Below are 23671 nucleotides of genomic sequence, written 5' to 3' on the forward strand. Positions count from 1 at the left end.
TTTGTTTTCTTCACTATTCAAAAGCTTTGAAATGGGATAATTTTTGAGTATGTGGAAAAGTGGACTTATTTTCCCGAGGTTTGATTTTTTCCTTTTTTCCACCTAGCCCATCCCGGGACAATATCACGTCCCATTTCAGTATAGTAGGGAGGGGAGAGAATTTCAAACTCACGTGACAGTTGCCGAGTCGTCCCCCCACTGCTCATGCGCAGTAGTTGTCAACTTTCTCACGTACTTTTTAGTAGTCGGCGCGAAGAACAACATGAAATCAGTAAAATGGCGATGGCAGTATTCACGTCCCGGCCTAATTCTCATCCCTTTGAAGAGAGAAGAGTTCCTTTGACGGAACCAGTGAAGATAGGACGTTCGGTAGCGAAAAGTAGGCCCGCTACAAACAACTGTATCTTCGACTGCAAGGTCTTGTCCCGAAACCATGCTATCTTGTGGTATGAAGATGGGAAGGTTAGTATGACTCTATGGCTCATTATAAATGTGATGTTTACCTCAAGAAATTATTTGTGATGTCTGAAAAGTTCGTTCATGTAATGAGAAATTAATAGAAATCTTTTAAAATCTATGACATCGATTAAAGTATAGGATCAGGCGCCCTTCAGCTGTTAAATGGAGGGCCAAACCTTTTCAAGAAGGTCGTTTGACAGTGTTGTCATCATAGCGCTGAACAAAAAGATGATTGTACGAAGGCTTGTCGCTGAAGCGAGTCTCGCGTTGAAGGTAGTAAATCAATCTTCATTTCAAGGGCTCTTATTATATGAATTACTGTGAGAATTTTTCCGGAAACAAAACTTGTAGGGATCATTTTTGTTCTTGTCACATAAGCTTACGACTTGCTGCAGTATTGATCTTTGATCGAGCAAAAGGTTTGACAATTTCTCAGTAGTTACGCCGCCATTAATTCTGGAAAAATCAACGAACTTAATCATGTGCACACAACGTCAGATTAACCGGTTCCACAATAGCAGATTATGTGTTTTGGAATTTGCCCTAAGTTTATGTGATAACAAGATTCAACTGCTTGCATGATATGACATGCACGAATTGGCTCACTCGTTTCTGTGTTCGTGTTTGTTCTTCCATTGTAACTTCAGTTTCACTGCAAATGGTTCAACCAATTAGTAATACCTTGGAAAAAGATTTGCCATATTTGGTTGAAATCCTTGCTTCCTATTCCTCCTACATTGCTGCTATGAAAGGTGTCAACAAACATGTCTGAACCGCCAAACGGAAATGCTTTTGTTAATGTAAAGTAAATACATTTTGTTCAGATGAATTTTAGTTTTCATACAAGTACGCGTGCAAGTTGTAACATTCATGTATTATTTCTCTGGTGCAAAATCCTGTACAGTCATACATTGCCTAAACTCTTAATTTGAAGTAAGATTTAAAAGATACATGTACTTGTGTTCACTTTCTTTCAAGAGAAGTTGTAAGCAGATCATTTCAAATCTATAAGTTTTAGCCATTAATGATTTTGAGTGAAAATCACATCTATTTCTCATGTTTCCCTATTTTGTAATGACACATAAAATTGTATAGATGGAGTGACCTTTGATAAAATGTTTCTCATTTTGGTTTATTTATAGCATCACTGATAGAAATATAATTGAGCACCTTTTGACATCATTCAAAATTTATCAGAATTTCATATCTTTAGCATACAGTCTTGCTGGCAAAGGCAAACAGAACTGTACTGAAACTGCCCCTGGTTGTTCAAAAGACAGATAATGCTACATGTAACTTCTAGATAAATCGCTATCCAGTGGAGAGAGTAGTTTGTTTTGTCAACAGTTATCCCCTGGATAACAATTTATCTAATGGATAGCATTATCTTTTCTTTGAACAACTGGACCCTGGCTCTGAAGTCTTGTTTCCTGTGCAAAGTGGCAACACATCTATATATTAAAAAAAAAATCAAAACCCCAATCAACCCCTAATTAAACAGCGTCCTGGTTCTCATGTCTTGTTTCCGGTGTATAAAGTGGTAATACACGCACATGTACATATTGGAAAAAAACAAAAAAAAAACAATTAACCCCTTACTAAACAGATGTCTGATGTTTGTCCCTAAATTCCATTTTGACAGCAGGAGCTACACTTGTGTAATACATGCTTCTGTCTGATTGTGATTTACATGTTACGATTAAAAATGATATTAGAGACACTAACATTACCACATTGGTCCCTCTGTGAAACACAATCACAAGTATAGAATTTCTCAGGTCCAGTCTCAGAGCCATAACATCATGCAAACACCACAAACCCTCCTAAGTTCTCAGCAATTTTTCAACCTGCCTATCATGTGAAGGAAAACAGTAATTAATCCAATTAATATTTGAGACTTTGAACTAGTCTCGATTTAAAAAAAAAATTGTGAGCTTGGTCTGAGAGTATATAATGTACAATGAATCTAATTTCCTTATTCTTTACTTGCATACATGTAGAGTGTAGCTTTTGTTCTTGCAAAGACACTTTACTGAGTGTGACTCTAATTTCATGTTTGTCTTTGAATTGGTTTAAGGAACCTGCAGCTGTACCTTAATTTTTGCTGTTTTTCTTATCACATGATCTTTAGTGATTTGACAATCTGATACATTGTAGATAATAAATTATTTAATCTGTTTCGTTTCTAGTTTTTCTTACAAGACACTAAAAGTAGCAATGGAACTTTTGTAAACAATGTGCGACTCAGTAAAGGTTCAGAAGAGAGTGAACCTAAGGAGATTAAATCTGGCGATATCGTTCAGTTTGGAGTAGATGTTGTGGAAAACTCGAAAAAAGGTTTGCTAATAAGCTTGACTATTGTGTGTTTACCCCTTCTGACTTCAAGCTGATGCATGTACACTTGTCCATGTAGGCTGCACTGAAATACAAAGTTTAAATCTTTTTAAACCTGTAAGCATTAAGGTAAAAGGCAAAAAAACATCAACAGGTATTGTAAAGGGAGTACTCTCTGGGCAGGAATCTTCCACAGGGAACATGATGACATGCATACATGTAGATCGCTATACTCTGAGACAGAGCTCCAAAAACACTTGAATTCTAGCTTGCCCTTGGAACATGTAGCTTTCAAATTTTACTTACCCAGGACAAGTCTTAGTTTGCTCTTCTAAAGACTTAGTTGGGAGACAACTTGCCTGATCACTTGCCCATTGGCTAGTGAGAATGCCAAGTTACTTGTCCTGGTAGACCGGACAGCACTTTTTTTCAAGCCCTGTGACACCTAATTTTTTTATCTTAGTACTTCTGTTTAGTTGCTGTGCCTATACAATCTAAGCTAAATTTTTTATTTTCTGATGTACAGTTACCCATGGCTGTATTGTAGCCACAGTAACCCTGTTCCTTCCTGATGGAAAAGAGGCAACAAAGTAAGTTCTACCACAAAATAAAATAAGGTTGAAAACCAAGCAAGTTTGTGGCTCATTGTTACTTACAAGTATATGTACATTGTATAAGGTGGGGTTGCTCTGCAAGGCTGTCATTAAGTTTTGAATCACCTGTACATGTAACTTTGATCTTCACACCTGTAACAAACTTGTTACCCTTTGAGTGAATTGTATCAACTATAGGCAAGTTCACCCATAACATTATAGCAGGTGTTATGGGTTATGGCCCTTATTGACAGTCCTGGCTCCTTACTGCATGTTGCTCTTTAAATCTCTGATCTGCAAATTGTATGTTATACCTTACTTAGTACATGTACAGAACTTAACATACTGCATGTGTACTGGCTATAACATACATGTAGCACTCTTAAGGTTTAATTTACTGTGGAGCCCCTGTACACTGATTATGGTGTGATCATTTCATTTGCAGAAGTGGTGTTCCAAGAAGCTTGTTTGCATTGGTATGTTAGAAATGTCAAAAATGTAACAGTTGAATTGCTTTAAATATGACACTCAGTATTAAAGAGATCTACATGTACATGTATATAGCTTTTAATAAACTTTTTTACCAAAGCAGAAACAATGTTTTACCAAAGTAGAAACAACGTATAAAGAAACTGTTCCTTCTTTAAACATTTGTTTTTTCATGTACACTCAAGTAAACAAATTGCCCTTTGCTAGTGTAGTATTTTGGTTTCAAGAAAATTTGAGAGAGATTCGATTTTACAAGATGCATCCATGTATTGCCTAAGACAAAAGTTTTTTTGTTATGATCTGGTTGACAGAAAGCCTGTTTTGAAGCTCTACATGTATTGCCATCTTTACTGAACTATTTTATTCTGCATTACAATATGAATTTAAATGTTACAATCTCCTGTACCCTTGGTTGCATTTTCCAAGGTCAAAATTAACCTGGTTCTTTTCTTCTCAAAACAGAACGAAAATGGCATTCAAGCTCAGGAAATGTGGCAGTTATCTCAATATTTACAGGTTGGCAACCATATATGTATACGTTTGTATGTTGTGAGTATTTGTTGGGTGAGAAATTTTATTTATTTAACCCATTCATCGTGTTTCTGTAGGATGCACTTTATAGAGAGCAAATGCTTGAAAACAAGCTGGCAAACCTTCAAAGACTTTTATCAGACTCACAAGTAGCCGTGGAAGATAACACACAGGTAAACAAGATAATTGTAGAATATGGCCCTGGTGTTAATTACATATAGATCCTTCTCAAAATTGGGATTACATGTAAAAGAAATGAACCACTCAGGGAAAAAGAGAATCAAGTGAAATTACAGTTAAAGCTCAAATGGCTGTGATTGCCTTTAGGAGGCGACTTTTACAAGAGTGTCCAGTTACAGTGTCTAAGTGACAATTCAAACAAGTTTCAGACATGTATTGGTGGTCATAATGTGAGCTGGTTACTTATTAGAGTGGTCACAAGGAGAACTTCATCTGTATAATCAAATGTACATCAGTGTCAGTAAACTACAACCTTGGATCATAACCACGTTTATTAATTTTTTTTTTGTGTAGACGTTTGCTCAAGAGGACAAATTACTCTCGAGATTGGAGACTTTAGAAAACCAATTAGAAACTCTAACAAAGGTAACCTTCATAGGTTCTTGTACTACTGTATGTTTTAGCATTGTTGTTGCAATACTTTCTATTTGTAGGAATTCTGGGTAGATTTTGTTGTTGTTGTTGTTTATCAAAGGTCAGGGCCAGGTTTGTACAATGGTTTTGTTTTTCCCTCTCACCAGCCCTGTACCATTATTTTGCGTGGTGTTCATTTTCCAGCATCTGTACATTGTTGAATCATTCTTGAAGTTGACTCTGAGAATCCTTCAAGTATTTTCAACCTGCCTTTCCAGTGTTCCACATTCCAATACTGTGATTTTCAATATTTGTATCTGCAATAATTACTAGAATTCAATCCAAGAATTTATTCAGCATAGGGAATGAAGAGATTGACTGAATGATTGATTTTCTATCTATTTTTCAGAATTTAAATGACGATGATATCAAAAAGGAGCTACTTGTGCTCCAGGAGGAAAGACATCATTATGAAATGAGAGCAAAGGTACTTGAATGTGTTTGTTTCACCTCTTCTAACCAGTAATGATTTCTTCAGTTTTATTCCTTGATAATTTTATTAACCTTAATGGCCTTTAGGGTATGGGGTTCGTTATTGTTCTTTAGTGATGATTGTTTCAATTACAGTTTTATTTGGAAATATAGACCTCTTACCTTACCCACATTTACCCAGGGCTCAAAAAAAGTGTCATCCCATTGTCCCAGACAAATAGATTTTCTTTCTGGGCAAGTAACTTTTTATTATTAAATTATTCTCACTTGCCCAGTGGGCAAGGGATTGCAAGTCCTCCTCAAACTATATCATTAAAAGAGTAATTTGAGAGATACTTGTCCTAAGGGCAAGCTGGAATTTAAGTTTTTTTCAAGCCCTGTTACCTTGAGTTGGAGTTTGCGTCAAATTTTAGTGAGCCATACAGTGGAATACAGCTTGCTAAATGACCAATCATAGCACGCGTAATAACTAAGAGGTATTACAATGTGAGATATTTTACTACAGTCCAAGTCATACAAATGCTATATTTTTATTCCCCATAAGTGGACACTTGTTTTAAGTAGACACTTTTTCTTGTCTCAGGCTAAGGGACTCTTGTAATCGGAGTTTTCTAATTGTAACAGAGTTACACTTGGTTAGTTTTAGTTTTGGTAACTCCTCTCTTTCTTACATGTATGTACACATATTAGTTCAGTGTAAATTATGTCTATTTTATCTTTCTTGCAGGAGTCATTGAAAAAAGTTCTACAGGAAAAGCTAGAAGCAATCCAAAAATTAACTGAAATAGAAGTAAGTTAACAGATGAGACCAAGGTCTTAAATGTCCCTGAATATTCAGCCCTGAAATTTTATCACATATAGGACTGTTGCCCAAAGATGAAAGTAATAAGTATTTTGTGACCTAATACATGTACAACTAAAATAATTTTGGAGGTACAGTATATGACTGTTTTTCTATTTTACACTGTACAGAAATCCTGTAACAATGCAGAAGATGAATGTCTACATTACAAATCCTTATATGAGAGATCGCAGCAGGAACTAAAAGACTTGGCTGAAAAGCACAAGCAGGTATTGAAAATGTCTTTGCACAGTCTAAATTTCAATAATTTGCAGTAATTTCTTGGAGACTATTTCTGTACTATTTCTTTACATGTGTGTCTGGTCTATACTACAGTAACTTTTCATAGGAAATGATTTGCACCACGATTCATTTTAAACAAGTGTTAAAACTTGGGATTAGCATATTAATGAAGAATTGGTTTGTGCTTAACGTACATGTATTGAGTTATGGATGCGCAAGGGAAGTTTGCAGAGCATGAAAGAAGTGTAAGAGTTGGCAGCTCAAGGCAATAGCCACGAGCAACTCTTGCTTCTTGAGTGCTCTCCAAATTTCCCAAGTGCATCCATAACTTGATATATGCACAGCTTAAAGCATTCACCAATTCTTTTATAACATGGCGACAACACATTGAATGCTAAAACATCTTTTATTTGTGATTGACTACTAAGTTCTCACAATGCATGGTGAAGGAAAACAAAGGTCATGAGGATCCTAACATGCCACAATCAGTTGAGCAACAGTTAAACAAAACGCTAAACCTGGTTTCTAAAATTGTCGATCGATGAAAACTTCACTCCTTTGAATTAATTATAATGAAAATGTAGGCAAACAAAGTAAAAATACTCAACGAAAAAGTAGACAATTGAATACTCAAGTTATAGTAAATGTCTTAGCTTGGCAAAAGTCAAAGGCTCGAAGGAGGGTTTGGATTGCACACGCTATGTTATAGATGCACTTATTCACCAAACATTCCTGTTGATTGAGTTATAAACACCATGGGCAGCAGCATTGTTGTCATCATTACCATTGTATTTGTGGTCATATTTGTCATGTATTCAGTTTAATGTGAATCAAAGCACATCCAGGGCTCGAAATTAACTTTTTCGTTCGGTAGCCAGGTGGTGACTAACGGAAAAATTTTGGTCGCCAGATCATAAATTTTGTTCACCAACTTATTTTATAACTTACACAAGAACTTGATTTTATACGTTACTTTGCATGCAAGAAAAGTCACAGTTGAAGAGGGAAAACAATATAAGTAGAAACAACACAAGTAACACTTTAGTTATAAAGCTACCATTGTTCTCAGGTGATATGTCTCTGGTCCGAACTGGTGATGATTGTCTCCATAGTCATTTTAAATGAAGCGAAGCATAAAATGTTTCAAGTCTGTGGTTTTCATTGTGAGACAAACACGGGTCCTTGCGTATTTTCCCTTTGCTACTTCTTCGAAATGCCGTTCTTTATTTTCGACTTGCTTTCCTCGACACGTTTCGCTCACGTAATTCCTTCAACTGATTGGTAACTGCCTCCATTTTCACGGCAAATGAAAAGCACACGGTGTTGAAGTATGCCTGCGATCCCAATTTCGGAAGGAGCCACTGAAACAATATGGCACGCTGTGAACGCAGTATCGACATACGTGTCGAAATACATTCAATTTTTTTGAATATCTTGTAATATTCAGACACTATTTTACTGGGGACGGAAAGGTGAGTTGTATACTGGCCACCGTATCTGATTGATTTCATAGTATAAAGATTTAAAAACAAAACTTGTGTTGTGGTTTTCTTTAGTTTTCGGATAAAACACAAGTCGCCAGTGCTCAATTTTTGGTCACACTGGCGACCAGTGAGTCGCAATTTCGAGCCCTGACATTGTCATCATCATCTTTTTTAGGTTGATAACAGCCGGTTAGGCAACATACCAACCACTTGCAAAATATAAAGTAAAATTACCTAGTGTGCATGCTCGCTAATAATGTCAACCTCCGGCCAAATGCAGTGTGTATACTGCAATCTCCATCATTATAACTTTCCTCATCATTTAGATTATCATTATTATAATAGTCATCAGCAGCATCATTTTCATTTCATAACTTGACAGAGATTACAAGAGATGCAAAGTCTTCATGATCAAGTTGAAGAAGCAGAAAGGAGACACTCAGCCGTTGAAGGGCAGGTCAGTTGTGTCAATATGTCTCACTGCACAGTACCAAATGCTTGTAACACCATTTTCCTTTCCAAACAATCCAAGTGCATTTACAGTGTATGGTAATGTTTTAGAACATATTAATGAAGGTAACCCTTTCAATTTCAAGAGAAAGCAACCATTACAATTTTCTCTAAGAATACCAATAGCCACATTTGACAAGAAAGTTGGTCAATCAGTCAGTACATGTAGGTCAACAGTTTGCATTATTTTATAAATTTCTCAGTAAGTCAGTCCCACTGTTCAATTCAATTCATCATAAGGTCAGTTCATCCAGTAAACTTGTCAAGAGAGTCAGTGAATTCATTCTTTATTTGTTCATTCATTCTTTGTCATTTGTCAATTTGTCTCCGTTCCTATGTTCATTCGTTTTGTCATTTAATTACTTTGTTCAAAGCAATCCTATTTTATTGGTTCTTAGGCTGTTCAAGAGAAAACAGAATTTGAAATAAGAATTAAAGAAGCACAGCTTCGTGAGGCTGCCTTAGCTGCTAAGGTTGGTTCACTGTGTTCATGTAATAAATAATGCAGCTTGTCAAATACAGGACTATGAAAGTTTTGTACATATTTTGTCCTGAAACTGAACATTTTTCCCTTTGTTACTGCAGGCAGAATCTTTGCAGGCAGAATGTGATTTTACAAAAGAGCAGGTCACTGCAATGAAAGGTGAATGACATGTTGCTTTAATTTAAAAGAGATTAATTCATGTAGCAACAGAGAGACGTCTTGCAAATAATTTATATGCCATACATGTACAAAGGTCTTTTTAGAGCCGATGTTATCAGCATGAAGTTTGCAGGTCAAAGTGTATCTTCTCACAGTGATGAACTTTGAGTGTTCTGTTCCAAGAGAGTGCTTTTTGTTATAGCTGACTAAAAATACATGTAACTATCTATATGAAGATTGATTCTGGAATACTGAGGTAGGAAGAAACTGAGAATTTTTACTTTGCTCTTTATTTTTCTTACTGAGGTATGTTTTGTCCACATTTAGTTCACATGGAAAAAACTAAAGGTGAAGTTCATCAGCCAAGTAACGAATACAAGTCCCCCGTCATCCAGCTACAAGGTACATTCATGAGAAATGCAATAAATTCAGGGTTCCCACAATCTTGAAAAGTCATTGAATTTTAGGAAGAGTCCTTGAAAAGGCCTTGAATTTTCTCCAAAGTCAATAGCAAAATTGTTTTCTTTTAACTTTGGTATTCTTCTTTTCTGATGTCAAACATTTTACAAACACTGTGACACAAAAAAGATATTAAGGCAGGTCAAATGCAAATGGAAATGTTAATGGAAGCAAAATTGGCAAGTGGTAATGTTTGTATTTTTTATGGTCTTTTGTATGTTGACATGGAGCCGAAACATACAGCCTTAAAAACCTGTTTATTTGGAAAGTGCATATGTTGATTCCGATTATCACCTGTAAAATTGCATTTCTGGCATGGGTCCTTGAAAAGTCAGTAAAGAAAGTTTGCAATTTTTTGTAAGAACCCTGGTACCATTTTAGTTCCTCAGCTGATTGTCACATACATGTACTGTAGTTCTTTCAATTAAGTGGTGAAAATTTGATCTCCCATTCAACTATTTTTCAAAATTCTCATTACCATTCCACTTGGCATCATATTGGCATATTTTGATTACCATACTCAGAAGCTTGTCTTAAGTAAGTTTGGCATGAATTCTGCATTCATAACTGTACCATAACCACATGTTTAGTCAGACGTCAGTCTGTGGTCACTGAACAGTATGGCATGAAGCCAGGTCATATAAATTTTACATTTTGCATTGAACATTGAAGGATTTAAAGACTTCAGTTTCCTTCATGGGTTTTAAGCTAAGCTATCAACAACAAAGCCCTAATTTTCAACAAGATCCAGCAAGGGAAACAATGTATTATTTTTGGTTTGTTTACCTATCAGGTAGGTTGAAAATTCAGCTGTTATTTGCTTGCCTTGTGAAATTAAGATGTCTTCATTCATTTGATATGAACTGCAGGAGTTGAACCTTAAGAAGGCTGATTTATTGTTGTATTGTGCAATATTTTAATCTTGGCAATGTTGTATTGAAAGATAAAAAATATCATGTTTAACTTTATGTGCATCAATTGCATATTTGTGCCTTGAGCTCTTTGCTCATGTTCAATTCTCTGTTCCATCAATAATTTAATTAATGGAACAATTGCACAATGTATCTTCATTTAATTTAAATCTGTGCTACATGTACATGTATGTTGCAGTAGTTAGAAGATAAGAACATCCACTCAGAAGTGAGGTTTAATTTTCTCATGTCATTGATCTGGAAACCAGAATCATGCCACTGCACTATAAAATGTGAATTTTCTTACTGGAGAGAACTGGAAAAAAATGTTGATAATAGAAATAACATTTTACTTTCATGTACTCTCTTCCAATAGTTATATTATTTAGAAAGTTGTGAAATTAGAATCCTTGAAAAACAATTCATTTGCATAGTTTACAGTACAAGTAGTAAACAAAGCAGGTTTATAGCAGGTACTTGAATACTAATAAAATTAAACCTAATTAATTGAAAAAGTTGGCACAAAAAAATTACTTAGTGATACCAATTACAGTTAGAATTCTCCTTTAGAATAAAGAGAACCTGCAAATTGTGGTGTCCAAGGATAATGTAGTAATATTTGGTGGTTTTTGTAAGTTTAAATGACAGTCATATAAAGTATATTCTTATTGTGGCTTGCAAATCATTTTGTCTGTGTCAGCTGTTTAGTCTCAAAACTGTAGGATGTGAAAAAATATCCTTATTTACCTCGAAGTTGTACATTAACATCCAAAAAAATACTGACTTACAATGTCTAAACAAAGGTGTGTCTGATAGCCTAAGGCTATATAAGTATTTTTAGTTGGGCTTACAAGTATATTCTGTCTTTCACTTGCTTGATGCACAAGTGAAGTCTCTTTGAAAAACGTGTCTTTGGAAATTTTTTGAGGAAATCCAAATTACAGAAGTACTGTAAGTGATGAAATTCTGGGGCGGGGGTTTGTGAGAATGACTTCTGAGCTAGTGTGTCTTAGTTACAGCTTTTCTAAAGGACAAGACTGATAACTGGTTCTCTTGTCACTATTTTAATGTTAATTTTCAAGACCAAAAAATAATTATTGCCAAGCAAACAGGTGTTGAGGGTAAACTGTTACTCTCTTGACATACCACTGAATGTTTGGAAAAAACAGTGCAGATGTATGGCATACATTAATTAATGAGAAATGATGCAGTCCAACTTAACTTCATTTACAGTGGACCTTGGAAAAAGACCAAATAGTCAAGAATCTGTATAGTCAATAATAATTTATAGTCAATAAGCAAGAGTACATTATATGAATATTACAATTAAAAAAACTCTTGATAAAACTCATGAAAAAAGAATTGTACAAGGCACCATTTGCTTATGATGATTGTTTTTGTAAGTTTTAGAAATGACTCTTCATACATGTTTTCACTTGGTAGCTTTGTGTGTGACAGTGTGATGATAGTTTTATCCTTCTGTTGTTTTGGTTCTTTTACAGAAGAGTCTGTCATAGAAGCTGTAGATGTCAATGGAATGAGAGAACTGGAAAAGTTGCCAGACAACTTTGACGGTAGGTTTGGTTGTGTTCCTGCAAAGTACAACTGTATGTTTACAGGGCTGTTGGAGTTTTGACCTCCAGTATTGGTGTGACATATACGTGTATGTCTTATCTACAGTCTGTTTGTTTTTATGCTGAGTAAATGTTTAAACGTTTCTCTTTTAATTTATGAAAGACCTTTCATTTCAGTGAGAGGCCTTTATGAAAGGCCTTTCAATATTAATGTGTAGAAAAGTGACATCTTACGGATTCACAGTTCTTCTGAGGAGAACAGTCAACAATGTGTTGTCTAAATTTTTTTATCTTCATAGGAAATGCAACAGTGCTGGAGGAACCGAGGGATAATGATTACTCCAATACAGATGATGTGAAGATTTTACAAGGTTAGCTATTGTTAGTGGAAATTCAGGATAATTTATGTTATGTTGCAATGCATGTGTTACAGTAAAACCCTGCTTTACAGCCACCCCATTAATCCAGCCACATCATTATTATGGCCACTTTATTCTGGCCCAAATAAGAGCTAGGTCATTTTCTTATTTAAAGAACCCCTTTAATACAGTCACCCCATTAATGAAGCCAGATTTTTGTGGCTCTCTGGGGCGAGTTGTTCTGAAGCCAATTAACGCTAACCCATGATTAAAAGTTAACCGAAGTATAAATTTTTCTTGTAAACAAGTGTTTTTCACTCCTTATGTTTTGTGTATTTTGAGATTATTCAAACTCAAAGCAGAAGGGCAAACAATGTAAACAGAAAATCTCACTGCAGGTACAAAACTCAAATCAAAATTCTGGCTTATCCTGGGTTAGCTTAATCGGGCTAGAAAAACAACCTGGCACTGGTGACTGGATTAACCGGTTTCTACTGTACTTACTTACCAACAATTCATTTTCATACACAGTTCAACTTGAAAAGCTTCAGGGTGAAGTTGGAGATAAGGAGAAGATCCTGAATTCACTTATAGGTAACGGGCATTAATTTAAGCTGAATATTCAAAGATTTCACATCATTTCAACTTCAAAACAGTATGGCTTGTGCTTGTAGCCGATATACATGTAACATGCACTTTGATTGCTAATTCTAGGGCATTATTCTGCCATAATGCCTGTGGGGTGATTACAGGCCTGCAAAAACAAAGCAGACAGTCTATATTAAACAACTTATTAACCTCGAACGTTCAATCATTACAAGAAAATCTCACACCTCGGCCTTGCTGTATTGACCTCGCTATCGCTAGGTCTATACTGCAAGGTCTCGGTTTGAGATTTTCCCGTAAAGACCTCACTCTCGGCTAATAAGTATTTAGTCACTAATGAGAGTAATAGAATATGTCAGCTCAGTCAAATATTTGTTAGACCTAATAAAGTTGTGCTCAATGTTTCAACAGAGCAAATAGAGGAAACAAAACGACTACAGAAAGAAAGTCAAAGTGAAGTAGTGTACTTGAAAGGTACATGTGCATGTACAACTGTATGTACATACATGAACATACGTACAAAACCTTGATGTCCTTTATTTGTGCTCAAATTTACAGAGTACATGTAGCTACACAATGCTACTATGTTTGAGGAAAATTAGAACTATCAAGAAAAGCTACACAAAATCAAAATCAACTACATGAACAAAGTAAATATGAAGTAAATAATTCAATTCTCACCTAATAGTATAATAATTTTTATAACTGATAAGCAAATAGAAAAATACTTACATACTCTAAGTATCTTAGCTTTATAGAAAGAAAAACAACAATTGACACTTATTAATTTGTCTGGCTCTGCCCATGCCAAAACAAAGAGAAGTTTTTTCGACAATTTTATAGATTAGTGTGAACAGGTTCATTTCAGTCACCTGTTAGACATTACTTTCTCTTTCCTTGTACATTTTCCATGTGATGCTGTACTTGCCTTAATCTTGAAAGAATTAAAGTATTCACTCTAAAATCAGTTAAATTGGAAAGCTAATGTGAAGTAATATTCTTCCCTTTTTAGAAAAATTAGAGAAATCACAACAAAGTGCATTGGAGGACAAGGAGAAAATTCACTCCCTTGAAGGTAAAACATATTGATCGTTCCCCTCTGTCACTTACAAAATCTTTCTGTAACCAAACAAACATTGTTACTCAGCACTAATCAGACTTGAATATCACTCATGACCACAGCTTAAAGAAAACTATATTTGTAATCCTATAAAACAATTCACATGAGAACTTGTTTCTTGTGATAAGTAGTTGCTCTGATAACCAGCCGCATTCCTCTCTTGGGGAGGAACAAATACCAGACTTGAGAGAGTGGCAGAAATCAAGCCAGATACATGTAAGCACACACTTAGCAGCCTTTTAATAAACCTTTGTAATATAAAATAACATAATTCAGTATTCTTTCCTTTCATAACCCAGATCTTAGTTAAGTTCTCCGAAATGGTAGTCGTATTGAGAGTTTGTAAACTATTTTCGAAGTGCGCTATGGCTAGCATGTTGGACTCCAGACCGAGCGGTCCAGGTTTAAGCCCTAGTCAAGGTCAAGACACTTTACTCTCACAGTGCCTCTCTCCACCTACAAATATAAGTCTGTACAAGCAAATTTAAACCTGCTTTCAGTGTTAGATACATAAGTGACATCTTTCGACATGCCATCTCTTGACATGCTACGTAACCTGGCCTATGTCAGAATTGGACTTCTTTATGGCAGAACTTGATTTTTAGTTATGAAAGATGGATTCATTTGACATCAAACTAAGGCTAGAAGTATCACAAAGTCATTCTGTGAGAGCTAAATCGACTGTTTTGAATGTTTAAATCTTTCGAATATTAAAATCAGTAGCAGCCCAATTATACAGGAAGTCACTACTGAGAGCCAATTAACTACACGCAAATTGTTTGATTTATCCCATAAAACGGGAAACATGCAAAGTCACAATCTTCAATGCTCAGGCATAACCCTGTTTTGACTTACCATCATATTTAGCCAGGGGTTTCATTGAGGGCCAGGGACTAGGCAAATTGACCGGCTGTAAGGATGAATTTGTCCACCTGGTCTGACCATCTAGAGGAAAGTTTTTCTTATAAAGAAGTTCAGTTCAAATAGCTTTGCCTGCGTGTGAAGACCAGATGTCCTCCTGTTGAAAATGTTAATGAAACCCCTGATTCAGCGGGAGTAGAAATACTCGAAGTCATTCATGCCACAGAAACCGAGCTGTATGGGCCGCTGGTCTGACACAAACATTGCCATACTGTAAACTGTGGACAATTAGAAGAGTGGTTGGACTGGTTGGTTGATAGTAGGTATTTCTTTTTGTTACAGAGCAAGTGATGGAGTATCATCTTCAAGCCATAGATGAGTTGTCTATTCCAAATGATAGTGATGCTGAAGAAGGAGACCATGTTGATGCCATTCAACCAGTTACAAGTAAATATTGCAAAATATTGCAAAATATTTCATTTTCCTCAACATTGATTGGTAAACACTAGTCATATCATGTTAGTGTTTGAAATAATTTCTATTGCTAATTTATGTGCGGTTTTAATGCTGGTTGTTCATGAGTTATGCGGCAATTTGAGTTATTTTGGCCACATACAAAAATTGCCTTTAAGCTGAGGAAACCTGAAAATAGCATTTCATGAAGATATTAAAACACCATAGAGAAAAAGTAAACCATCAAGGAGCAAGGATGGTTACAGATTGAGAAGATTACCATGAATTACAGACGACAAACTTGAAAGATTTAGGCTAAACTTTTTAAGATGCACAAAGTTAGAGAAATTTGAAGGGAACCCAAAAATAGCAGTTTAAGATAGAAAAACACCAAAGAGACAATTATACTAAACCACAGAGATAGAAGTATGGTTAAGGATGGAGAAGATTAACACAGATTACAAACAATGAACTTGAAAAATGACGGCAGGAGTGATATGATTTTATGTGTTTTATATCAAGATCATAGTGACCATACAATGGTGAAGTTGGATGGCAGGAACTCATTTGAGGAGATGGATCTTGTCAGGCGCCTACATGGTAAGAAAACAGTCTTTTTTGTGGTTGTAGTGATCATTAGGCACATCAGGTATAGAAAAGATATTATTTGAGATTTCAGGCTCACCCCGCTCTATTACAATTGACTGAGGTTGCAGTCGTAATAATTTTTCTATGCCAGGGCTGGGTTGTTCAAAAGACATTTAATGCTAACCGAAAATTAAGAGTCAACTGAAGTGTTAATTTTTCGGTAAAAAAAAATGTTTTTCACTGCTTACAGGTATGTTTTGTTTAGTTTGAGATTATTTAAACCCAAATCTGAAGGACAAACAATATGCACTGTAATCCTCACCAAAAGGTTACAAAACTGAAATCAAAATTCTTGCTAATCCTGGGTTAGCTCAATTGGGCTTTGAACAACCCTGGTACTTTAAACTGTACATTTTGGTACCTCCCCTCTTCCCCTCTTCTCCCCCTTCCCCACCATGATACACTTTTCTGGTACTCTTATTACGTTTTCGAGGTTGCCAAACATTTACGTTTCTTTATCTTTCCTAGATCGGATTTGTGAAGTGAAGACCATGGCAGAAGAAAGACACCTAATGATGATCAGGTGGTCTGGTAAGTGATAACAATATGACCTTTTGGACACTGCAGAGAAAAGGGTAGGATTTTTTGCTGTGCTCAAGCTTCTTTACCTTTGTGTTTTTGAGCTGGTAACGACACAGGAGAATTCCAAACCTTTTGGTTTAATGGTAGTGCTTTGTTCCAAAATAGAAAGGGTTAGCAATTATTCACTTCTTTGTGTTAAGTCTTCCTTGATTGTTAACTTTTTGCTTTATTTTTTAGCTGACGATGATGATGACGATGATGAAATAATTGCTAATAGTAACAGCAGTGCCAAGTCACGTTATGAAGAAGGCCCTCTCCGTAAGGGATTAACATTGAAGTTTTGTCTTTGTCGAATTTCAGTCTGAAAGTTTTGTCTCACCATATGGTAGTCATAACCATCCATGCTTCATATTTTGTTCAGTGATGTACCTTAGTAAACTATTATTTTCTGATCCTCGTATCTTTGTTTTACGCCGCAAGAGTTAATTCAAGTAGCGCGACTTAAGGTATCACGCGACTGGAGACACGATAGCGTGACATGAAATCACATGACAATAGTTATCGTGACATAACCCTTTGAAAAATAAAAAATCGAAATTTGATTGATAAGCTCATTTGCCCCCCAAATTTGGCCAATGAAAGCCGATATCCGCGTAAATATTGCTAACTTTTACAACTCTTTTAGTTTAAACTGTTTGTAGTCAATTTGTTTGTTACATGATGTTTCTCTTCACAAAGTTGTATGCTAATGGTAAAATGTAAACAATGACACAGCAAAAATAAGCTCATTCGAGTTTGTTTCCTGTTTTAGATCAACCACGAAATGCAAGGCAATTATTGCAGGACAGTTTACACAATGTACAAGACATCAAAGGTAACAGAAATTGCGTAACATTACTGACGTAAAGATCTGGTTTTTTCCTTTTGATTTCATTTTTGATTTGGACTGTTCTTAATATTTAGGAGAATTCATCGAAATTGGCAGAATTATCGACAATGAGCACGAGGAATCACAACATGTGCAAGGTTAGTAAATAATTACTGTTTATTACATCAGCGTGTAATGTTCACAAAGCGTGACAGTCAGGGCCAATATGTCTTCTCAACTGTTCCAATATAACACATTGATTCATGCTTAAAGTCAGGTGGAACATTTTCAAAACTATTCCTTTGGGGATTTCACGTTGGAAAGATGCTGACTGACTTGTTATTGAGTAAGGCTTAGTTCACACTGGTGTTATAAAGGACATAAGATGGACGTTATGTCGTTATGTTTGCAGTGTGAACATCCCGACGTACGGAAAAAAAACCCTGATGTCTTTATGTCGATGTTCACATAAGCTTTTTGTCGTTATCTCGTTTATGTCGCTATGTCGCTGGTGTGAACTAGAGCTAAGAGAACGGCGATTTGGCTCAGGATTTTTTCTGCTCTGTTTAGAGCTTAAGCATTTTTATTGTTGTTTTTGTAGGACAGCTGAATGACACGCAGCAAGAACTCAAGGAAAACAACGAACTTGTGGTCGAATTACAAGGTGATTTACACTTGAGGGTTTCTTTCCTTGACAGACCGGTGATTAACTTGTTCAACAAATCGTTGAAGGAAAAATAAGCAATTACTTTTGAAAATTGCCCTGTATACATTTGTCCGTATATCCAGATGTAGTGTAGTATTTAATGATTAGTATTTACTGATAGATTTATTTTGTGAGCCTAAGCTTGGAATAATATAAGTTTGATAAACTTAGAAGATATCTGCTTAGTAATTGTATGTTAACATTGTGCGTGTAGTGATGACCAGAGGAAACTTCACTTGACAAACAGGGCTTAGTCTGGTGTAATAAATTATAACTCAAAGACGCAAAATTTATGTAACAGTCCTTTTATCTGGGAGGGAATGGATAATGATTAACAATTTTTCGTCTTTTCTATTTTATCACTTGAGCGTTGTATTATTTTGTGATGTGTAACTCATTTAACGAACATAGCTTTCTCACTTCCTAACAATAATTCTGAAAATTTTCGTCGTAACAGCTCCTTACCATGATTTTAGTCTTTGTAACAGGTCAAATCCACGCACACCAGTCAATACACAATATTATTTTGCTTTGCTTTTGTTATTTTAAATCAGCGTTTTTATTTCATCTAATTTCAGAGGAGCTGAAAAATGCGCAGTCCTACACTAAAGACTTCAAACAGCAAATTTTAGATCTGAGAGGTACATTGTCACTGCCATCTCACTATTATGTTGTTGCACACGTTGTGCTCCGCGTAATAACATTTTGCCAGCTAATTTAACGCCGCATTGTATTTCTTTCATGCTTCGTTTCTTTGGCATCTTCCCTACAATTCTTATGTTTCTAGCCTGAGATCGGTTTTGCATGTAGACTCGATTACCAGCTGCTGTTCGGGAAAGGAATCCGCGCTCCTCCCCCGAAGGAGGAATTTCCGAGGAATGTAGACCGTTATACAGTCGATTCACGACATAATTGTAACGCTGTTTTTGCTGTTATTACAGATAAATTACTAGAAGAACAAGAGACCACCCGAAAGAAAGAGGAATTTGTGGCCCACTTAAAAAGTAAGTTGAGCGAGACATAAACAAACATTAAAGACTTCCCGGTAGTGTCCCTTGCACTTTGAGTTGTCACGCGGCGCTTTTGCGTGACTTCAAGGAAGCGCTACGTGACGACTCAAATCACGCGCGCGCGAAAAGGACGAAAAACTAACGGAAGGTCCGCGACCACGCGGAGACTTGACTTGACCCTTTTATTAAATCAATTGATGTTTTTGTAGGAGAACTGAATGAATTGGTGCGAGAAAAAGATCTTCTGGCTTTGGAAAAGAAATGTGAACATCACGCGACAGAAACCGCCATGAACAATGCTCGTGAAATGCAGAAACAGGCGGCAAAGAGCGCGAAAGATGCGGGAAAAAATAAAGGTATGAGTGTTATACTCTAACTATTTTGAATGGCGTAGTGGGGGGGGGGGGGGGGGGACTCTTTTGGGTTGCTTGAACAGAAAAGGCGGGTAGGGCCGTTTTAATAAAGAAATGAACAATTTTTTTCCTTTCAAAAATATCGTCATCGTGAATGTCGGACACTCACACCCCTTCCTCCAAAAAAATATACTCCTATACTCCTTGTCATCCTTATTCTCAAGTCTTTGCCTCCCCCCTTCCCCTGTTTTTCCCTCAGAACCAAACTAAAGAACTCGATGAGTATTTTAAACGGGAATTCACAAGTCTTTCTGTTTACGGCGATAATCCCTCGTCAGTTTCCTGTCACATAGTCTTTTTACAGTCTTCTTCTTCCTCTCCCTCTGTGACACATAAAAGGCTTCTATAAGACAGCGAACTGCTGTCAGTCTGCGCATAGTATGGAGATCCGGGGGGACTCTCATATGAAAAGGATCGGGATGCTCGGCGGAAATTTTGAAAAGAACCTCTAAGATATATCAAGACCCCGTTTTGTGGGCGTGGATTGAAATTTTTTTTCCATCCATAAGAGGTTGAAATCCTAAAACAAGACATTATCTCCGGCCTTACGTTTTTTGGGGGTGTTGTCGTTTGTGGGGGGCCTAATTAGAAAACTTGTAAGACACGGGTAAATGGTGTGGAGGTTGATTTTGATCGCCATTCTTTTGCTTGTTTGCTGCAGTGGAATTGAGTGCAGTCACGGAAGATAATCGCGTCCTAAAACAAAGAATACAGACCCTGGAAAGCGAGTTGAAAAAGTGAGTACCGCGACTATTTTCGCTTCACCCCTCTTTGTATTGAATGTTTAGCCATGTTTTCATTTATTTTCTCCTTTCCTTCAGATATCGGAGGGAAAACAACCGCTTGTCCTCCGACCAATCTCGGTTACAGGCCACATACCGTGAGATCGAAAACCAGAGCAAATTTTTAAGTGAAAAAATCATGAGACAACAGGTTTGTGAAGGCTCCAAGACTTTCCAGTGTTTTTGGTCCATATTAGCTATTTGGTTTAGCACAGGTAGTACTTCCCTCTCGTTGACTTCTGTTGTTTTTTTTGTGTGTGTTACAGACAACTCTGCAAGGCAAGATCGAGAGGGAGATAACCGAGAAAAAGCTCACGGAAAATCAGGTAAACAAGCTGTGTTTTTTACATGTCTCTATAAACTGGTGAAGTAATTCACGATGCCTGGAGTTTTCTGATAACTGTCAGTGAACTGATTCTGAAGTAATCGCATCCTGGCCTATCAGCACAAACGCTAGCAAACCAATGAAAAACGTGTACCAGCCGAGCGACCAATTAGAAACAAAAACAGGCAACCAGTGCCAAGCGCGGGAAACCGCGGAGAAGTATGTAGCAGGTGAAACGCGGGAAAAATGTGACGGCGGCCAAGCACGGGAAACATACAACGGCTGCAAAGCGCGGGAAACGTCTGTAAGCCAAGTCTCGACTGGTTTCATGTTTCCTGATTGGCTGCCCTAAAAGGGCATATTATTTACCCCTGGCCCTCTTTCAGGTAGTCAAAGCGAGTTACAGAAGTTAGCTTCATGGAACTTTCCATACTTCCTTACTTCCCATGGCCAGTTTAAACCGCTCTTGTGTAATGCATCGTAATCAAACAATTGAAATTATAACTGAACAAACTGGAAAACTGGGTGTGATTCTTGTTTATCATTTCGGTTTGACCTCTTCTCTTGTTTCTAATGTCATTTTTTGTCTTATGTACTTCAGGCTAGTGCGCTTGAAGAGCGACTTCAGAAAACTGAATTAGAACTAAAGAAAAGCCAAGAGGAAGCACAAAAGAATATACAACAGCTTAATGACGCTAATTCACAACTGGTGAGTTATGATTTGTTTTTGATTGTTTCCCATACAACCTGGATGAGCTATCAAGAACAGCTGGCTTGATACGCGCTTGGTCTGAAGAGTCGGTACATGTAGATGTCACGTGAGTGACAAAATGTCTCGGTGCAGGGCCCGTTTCTCGAAAGCCCCCGAAACTTTTCAGGTCCACAAAGCCATTATCTAAAAGCAGAGAAGTGTATACGCCTGAAACTTCTTGTCATATCAAGAGGATATAAGTAAAACAGCTCTGTAATCATAAAAAAACCACGATCTTGACTGAGGGCTGGGGCCTGGCTCTGGATTTCGATTGCCTCCCTTACGGTTCTTCTGATTGTCTTCTCCTCCCTTGCAATGATACTTGGGGCGACCTGCAACGGTGTTCAAGGTTCTTTGTAATTGGCCAAACGAAACAATACATAAAGAACACAAATGCTCCCTAGCCCTAAGAACAAAATGGGTGCAGATTAACGAGAACGAATCAAAATAGAGGTTTAAAGAGGTACAGGTCATCTGTGATACTTGTGTTTTAGATTGTTATTCTTTTATATTTTTCAGTGGACTTACGTTATGGCTGGGATTGTAGCATTTCTAGCGTTCATTATGGCCTACGCTCTCGATCTCATTGAACTTCACCCCGGTGGGCGAGCCCGTGGTCTGTGGAGTTAACGAATGTTTGTTGTAGTTAGCCTTCACTTTGTATTCCACGGACCGATATGTTGAATTCTTGAGACGGCAGAATCGAGAGAAATTATCAAATCGTTTGGATTAAGGAGGCAGATTTCTATTTACAAAAGAATTTGCAGCACATTATCACTAGTGTGTGTTAATGAAAATTAGTTGGTTTCCCATTTTATTTGATATTAGTTCTCCTGTGAAGTGAAACAGAACGTTTTATATTGCAAAGGAATTACATGGTTTTGAAATATATATTGTTTTTTTTTTTTTTGGTTTTGTTTTTTTTGTTTGTTTTCACCTGTTAGTGGACATTACATGAGGGATGTTCCCATTCGTTAGCATCGTTGAAATAATTTATACATGCTATGTAATTTATCTATGCTAAGGTATTTTTCCAACTTGTAGCTTCTTTACAAAGCCAACCATTTCCTTTTCATCTAGAACAATGATATTATACCCGCTGGTACAAAAGCTACCTTCTTCTTTGGCTTCCTCTCAGCCCCACCTTCCTTTCTTTTCCTTTGTTATCCTAGCGAGCGGCCCTTTTTATTTTTTTAAAGTCTATATGAAGATTTATTCTTGTAATTATTCTGAATTGAAGGCTTTTGTGAAACTGAATATCGACAAAGGTATCAAATCTTCTGAAAATCTGTCACTATTGTTTTGTATCAGTTAAGAATATCTTAGTTTCCAGATATTCAATTTTCGTTTTTAATTTGTTTTGTCATTACTGGTTTAACCCTCTTGTTCCAAACAGAGGTTTATGGTTTTGTAATTCACATATTTCCTGGTGCGTAGAACTCTGTTAAGATCTCACTGAAGGTTGGTTTTCACTAGTGACGAAGTCGGAGTCGTAAGAGAGCTTACGACCTAGTGAAAATCGAAAATCGGAGTCGTAAGCTGAGTTATATGCTCGACGGAGTCAGAAGAATCAGAACGTGTCCATTTCGTCCGATTCCGTTTACGACTCCTTCGCTTATGATCCAGTGAACACTAGATTGTCGGAAGCGGACGTACCAACCAATTACAAGGCCGGGAAACGTGCATTGTGATTGGTTTATTCTTCCGCTTCTGCTTCCGACTCCGACAATCTAGTCTTTACAAGATCATAAGCGACGGAGTCAAAAGCAGAATGGGTGTTCTGCTTCCGACTCCGTCGGTTTGATTTTCACTAGATCTTATCGCTCTACTCCTCTGATTACGACTCCGACTACGACTCTGTCGCTAGTGAAAACCAGTGTTTAGGGTGGCGATTTTGCAGCCTTTTATTTGTAATTTGCAGCATGCAGCAGTCAAGTTATTCAAACGTTGTACATAAGGTCATGAGTTCTATTTATGACTATAATGATGATCGATTTCCAATTAAACAACAGCTGACTTGGCTAAATTATGACATGGCTCTGTCCTCAATGAGTTCAGGAAAGGGACGTGTACAAGGTGTATACCCCTCT

The 23671-nt window shown here is 36.8% G+C and overlaps 1 protein-coding gene across 1 annotated transcript; it reads left to right on the forward strand.

Annotated features, from left to right (window-relative positions):
• Positions 1-108: 108 nt before the first annotated feature.
• LOC145460264 (uncharacterized) lies at positions 109-23613 on the forward strand. Its single transcript, XM_081445015.1, has 34 exons — positions 109-462; positions 2649-2796; positions 3320-3383; positions 3832-3862; positions 4338-4391; positions 4484-4579; positions 4941-5012; positions 5410-5487; positions 6220-6282; positions 6465-6563; positions 8443-8517; positions 8969-9043; positions 9156-9213; positions 9541-9615; positions 12086-12157; positions 12457-12528; positions 13048-13110; positions 13534-13596; positions 14135-14197; positions 15446-15550; positions 16079-16156; positions 16673-16735; positions 16964-17044; positions 17538-17600; positions 17690-17752; positions 18196-18258; positions 18879-18941; positions 19242-19304; positions 19520-19666; positions 20385-20460; positions 20545-20656; positions 20772-20831; positions 21432-21539; positions 22101-23613. The coding sequence occupies exons 1-34, from the start codon at positions 205-207 to the stop codon at positions 22209-22211; spliced, it is 2835 nt and encodes a 944-aa protein (XP_081301141.1). The 5' UTR covers positions 109-204; the 3' UTR covers positions 22212-23613.
• Positions 23614-23671: the final 58 nt, after the last annotated feature.

The sequence above is a fragment of the Orbicella franksi genome, chromosome 11, assembly GCF_964199315.1.
Source record: "Orbicella franksi chromosome 11, jaOrbFran1.1, whole genome shotgun sequence".
In the NCBI taxonomy this organism is placed as follows: Eukaryota; Metazoa; Cnidaria; class Anthozoa; order Scleractinia; family Merulinidae; genus Orbicella; species Orbicella franksi.